The sequence below is a fragment of the Montipora foliosa genome, chromosome 13 (genome assembly GCF_036669935.1).
Source record: "Montipora foliosa isolate CH-2021 chromosome 13, ASM3666993v2, whole genome shotgun sequence".
Classification (NCBI taxonomy): Eukaryota; Metazoa; Cnidaria; class Anthozoa; order Scleractinia; family Acroporidae; genus Montipora; species Montipora foliosa.
In genome coordinates this window covers 33238851-33243516 of record NC_090881.1, presented here as the reverse complement: position 1 = coordinate 33243516, position 4666 = coordinate 33238851, and the positions used below count along the sequence as shown (strand labels likewise).

The following is a 4666-nucleotide window of genomic DNA, read 5'->3' as shown; positions in this document are numbered from 1 at the left end:
TTTGCTGAAGCCCGGTCAGGGAGAGGGCATGTTGTTCTACTGCTGGACTGGGTTAACTTGTCCCTTGCTTCGGTTGTTCAAGAGGTGGATAATGCTATCCACTGGATAAATCACTATCCAGGGGAATAAACACTAGCAAAACCAAAAATTCATAGTGGTGGATAGTGGATAGTGATTTACATGTATCTGGTAGATAGCACTATCCATCGTTTGAACAGCTGGGAACAGGACATTGTGCCAGCCGTCATGACCGCCTTGCGCTGCAGGCATGAGGCACCCCCCTGGCATAGCGGCAAGTGCCGAGGCCCCTCGTCCAGTGCTTCTGGTCGGTGGTTTCTCTCCGAGCCTTGCGAGCATATCCCTACCAAGTTGGCTCACCAAAATTATTTTGTTTCTTGTATCTTGGTTGTGGGGGACAACATTAAATATATGTAAAAGGAATTAAAAGGATTTATAAATGAGTTTAGCACACATGCTCTCCAACCCTTCACTGGGCAAGAACATCAATGTCCTCCTTAATTTTCCAGTGTGGTTTTTGTTTGGGTAATTTTCTAACAAATTTATTTCTTTATCTCTAGGTGGTAACTTGTCTGTTTCACTGACCATGCGTGCAGCAGAGTATGGCATTCGAGTTCCAGACTCTATCCTTGCAGCTTACGGGTGCTACATTCCCCAGTGGAGGTTCTCACCATCACGCCTCTTGTCCTGTCTGGATCCCTTGCTACCGGTCGGAGTCATGGCCGGATGCCTTGCTGCATATTCTGGGCTAGGCAAGTCACCCTTTGACAATATCACAAAGAATGCCACTAAATCTCTCCAAGGCCAAATGAGTGCACCAATAGGAGAGGGATCCAAGGACTTCAAACGTCAAGTTAGTGCGGACAGTTTCCACAGCTGTCCAAGCTCACCGCATTCACTGACTGGCCACACTGCGACTATGCTGAATTCTGATGCAGTTGTTGGCAGTCGCAGCCCCGAACATATGCCGTCCCAGGATGTGTATTTTGATGGTCATGTTAAAAACTGCCTTTTCAAAGAAGAAAATAGGCATATTAAAGATGGAAGTGGGCCCAATTCTATAGCTTCTGAAATGGGGTATGACAGTGATTTCAGTTCTTCAGATAATTTACTGCATCCTCACTCTACGAGACATTCAGGAGACAGTGAACCAGGCCGATGTACCAGTCCTGAGGGAAGTAAACATTTCGGGGGTAATGGAACTGATCACCTTGCAGTGCATTTTCATAGTGATGTTGAGAAGTGTCATGTGGTGAACGTTGTGGAGAAGCCAGGAAGCCCTGATGGGGAGCTCCTTTTATTTCCGTTGGAGCCCCCTGTGGATGATGTCAAGGAAAGAGGATGCAATGAATTGCCCTGTGGTAAAACCACTTCTATGTCCCAAGTGGTTTTGCCTATTACCAAGAACCCATACATGTCACCACTCCTTGCCTCTGATGAAATGCTCAAGAGCTTGCCACCAGTTGATTTATTGGTAAGTAAAGGAACACTAGGCTTATTTTATTGTTACACTCCAAAGCTAGTCTAAGTCTTAGATTTTATCTGTGAAATGTGCAGCTGTCAATAACAGCCCATAGGCAGCCAAAAGAGCAGGCTGGGCAGTCGTCTTAAGCCAGCTGCTGTTCTTTAACAGTTTCTGTGGTTTACAGCATTTGAAATTGTGAAAGGGATAACAATATTATTTTTAACCACTCGCCTATGTAAAATGGACTCAAAGACATTCAGCATACATACACCCCTTTAAATAAATAATTTATATCTCACAGTTTGGATGTGATATACGAGATATGATGCTTTGAAATTCAAAAATATTCAAAAAATGTATTCGAGATCAATGATAAATTTGATGATTGGTAACTTGTTTAATTCCTACAAACATGTACATGTACTTTCTACAATATAGTTATCATTTAGATTTTTTAAATAAACTTCATTTCCATCTTTAGAGTAACTGTCTATTCTCGTAGCACTTCACTTTGTTTTAGAAATTGCTAGTCTGTAGTAAATATACATGGAAAATTTCTCTATTCTGATCTGATTGGCTAAGAGAAATGCATTTCCAGGTAACACAGCACTTGCAGAAAGGTAATTAAGTGCAAAAAGAGATAACAAACCAAGCTTTCTGATTGGTCAATGATCAAAGACAGTCTCAGGTGGCCAATCAATTTTTGGGTGATTGCATGATATCCATGCATTTCGTCTGATTAATTACATGAATTTTCATGAATCTTATTAACTATTTAACAAGTAATCAGCTAATTTTTCTCATGCGATACGCAATAAATGAAAGGACTCGTAAATTTTTAGACTACAAGTTGCACTCGCCCTCTAGTCTCTTGCAGTTTTGTTCATCTTAGAAAAAAAAGACTCCCACTTATTTATTCCAAATTGTACTTGAAACCATGTGATTACCTATCATCATTTTTAAAAAACCTCTATTTCAAAAAGACTTTTCTAAGTTTGGTAAATACAATGTGGGCAATATCTTGGTCAGCTGCAGGGAGCTGAGATGTCATATAAACTTTTAAGGCGACCACTTGACTATGGGTTGATGCATTTTCTCTGTTAATTATCTTAAGGCGTGTACTCAAGATCCTTTGCTGGATGACACCATTGAATTTGCCAAGAGGCTACGCTCTGTGAAGAATGATGTTGAACTTTACATCTTGAAAGGTTTACCACATGGATTTTTAAACTTTTATTTTGTCAGCGAGGAGGCAAGAGAGGGTAATAATTTATGTCTTGTATGTTTGAAAAGAACTCTGACAGGAAAGAGAAAAGTTGGTAATGTAGAAAAACCACCTGTTTATTGAGCAAGGAACATTGCTTTAGTCTGAGAGCAGTTCTAGGTTTAGTTGTAAATGACCAATAACAAAGAGGATGACACTTAAAGAAGCTTTGCGTAATTTAAAGCAAAATTAAACATCAGTTTAATAACGGTAGCATTACAAGCATATCTAAATTATATTTCCAGTCATATGCCTCTTTATGCATTTCATATCTTTTGTTTATTTATCACGTCTTGAGTGCCTACAATAGCAAATATGAAAATTGTTCCTATGCTGTGACACTGGAATTTTTGATAATCTTATGCAAAATGTTTGTATGTCAACCTGTTGTATTGGTGAGGTTAATGTGGCACAGTCTTGTATTTATTGGTAAAACTGTGGGGCACAGGTTCCATTTTCTTGTATGCAATGGTTTACTAAAGTGGCTATAATATTGGGTGGAATATAAGGACAATTTCGTAGCACCAGAATCCTTGCAGGTAAAGGAAAAAATTTCCCTTTAGATTTTTGGAGTCTTAAAGTTGGAACTTTTTGTTTGAAAAACATCTCTGAAAAAGGTAACTAGAATGTAACAAAGTATTTAAGCTTTGAATGGCCACAAAGGATCATTGAAAATTCAAAAATGAAAATTTCGAGGGTGGAAAAATGTCGTGTAATTTTGTGAACTTGATAGCTTTCTGATCTTATCCCAGTCTCCCACACCGTGTCGGCCACATTCAATTAATTTTCCAATAATTTAATGGAATCTTAAGCGGTATTGTTTCTTCAGTGTAATTATATTAAGGGGTTATTCTTTCTAGAGGTTGGTTTATTTCTAATTTATTTTGTCCAAAATATTTTTTCAGCAAGTATTTTTGAAATTCATAATCTCACGGATGTTAGTAACTTTGGGTCTTTTGAGTTTCTTTATAGGCAAAAGTTATACGGGATTTTGCAGTAAGTCAATAATAACTTTAATGTAAAAAACACGAATTAATAAATAATATATGTGATAACTGGGCGGGAAATAAGGTGAAATTATAAAAAAATAATGAAATTATCTTAAATGGTGGATTATACAATAAAAATAAAAGATTAGTGCGAAAGCAATCACGTTGAATGGTTCTGTTTTGCAATTTTTTTACCAGTGTGCCTCTTTTATTACAACCAAATCCACGTAAATGAGATTATGATACACGGTACGTGCAATATGCTGACGCACCTGCAACATTTTGTTGGCGCACGCGCAACTTTTCGTAAGCGTTCGTGCAACATGTCGACAAATTTCCGTTTCGTAAACGGTCGTTGCCATTTGGACGACACTTAGAACAATTTTCACCGTTAAGTTTGTCTTTTGCAAATGAGGAAAAAAAATACTTCATCTAGGACTACAATCCTGGTCAAAACTGTTGGGACAATTCCTTCTTTTCCCCCTCCTCCCATTACAATGTTAATTTTTCACGGTCTCCGAAATGAAGATTAGTTCATCGATCGCTCAAATGTTGCAACATTGTCTGCGGGTAAAGGAGGGAGCAAAAGATGAAAACGCGTTGCTTATATAACGGTAGCAGCATGTACAGTAAATTCTCCAGTTTTCGCCCAAATTTGACAAGTGTCCCGAAGTTTTTAGGGCAAGGATCTCATGGATATACACATCAACCATAACTCTAAAAATAACCATTCTAAATTAGTTTCTAGAACTAAATACTGCTATAGCAATAAGATAAACGAAAGTTTAGACCTAATTACGGAAATGGGCACTTGACTAAATCTGTAAAATGAGAGTTTAACCTATGGGACTCGTGGTGAATATATCCATTAGATCTTTCCCGTTTTTAGACTCGGATTGTAGATTAGCAGCCTGTGTCACTTTCGCTCTA

At 38.2% G+C, this 4666-nt stretch overlaps 1 protein-coding gene across 1 annotated transcript in view; it reads left to right on the top strand.

Annotated features, from left to right (window-relative positions):
* LOC137982757 (hormone-sensitive lipase-like) overlaps window positions 1-3906 on the top strand; it is a 12619-nt gene extending 8713 nt beyond the window's left edge. Inside the window, exons 6-7 of the mRNA XM_068829907.1 lie at window positions 579-1492; window positions 2598-3906. Of these exons, the coding sequence (XP_068686008.1) occupies window positions 579-1492; window positions 2598-2831 (1148 nt within the window). The 3' untranslated portion in view covers window positions 2832-3906. The remainder of the gene's footprint in view (window positions 1-578; window positions 1493-2597) is intronic.
* Window positions 3907-4666: the final 760 nt, after the last annotated feature.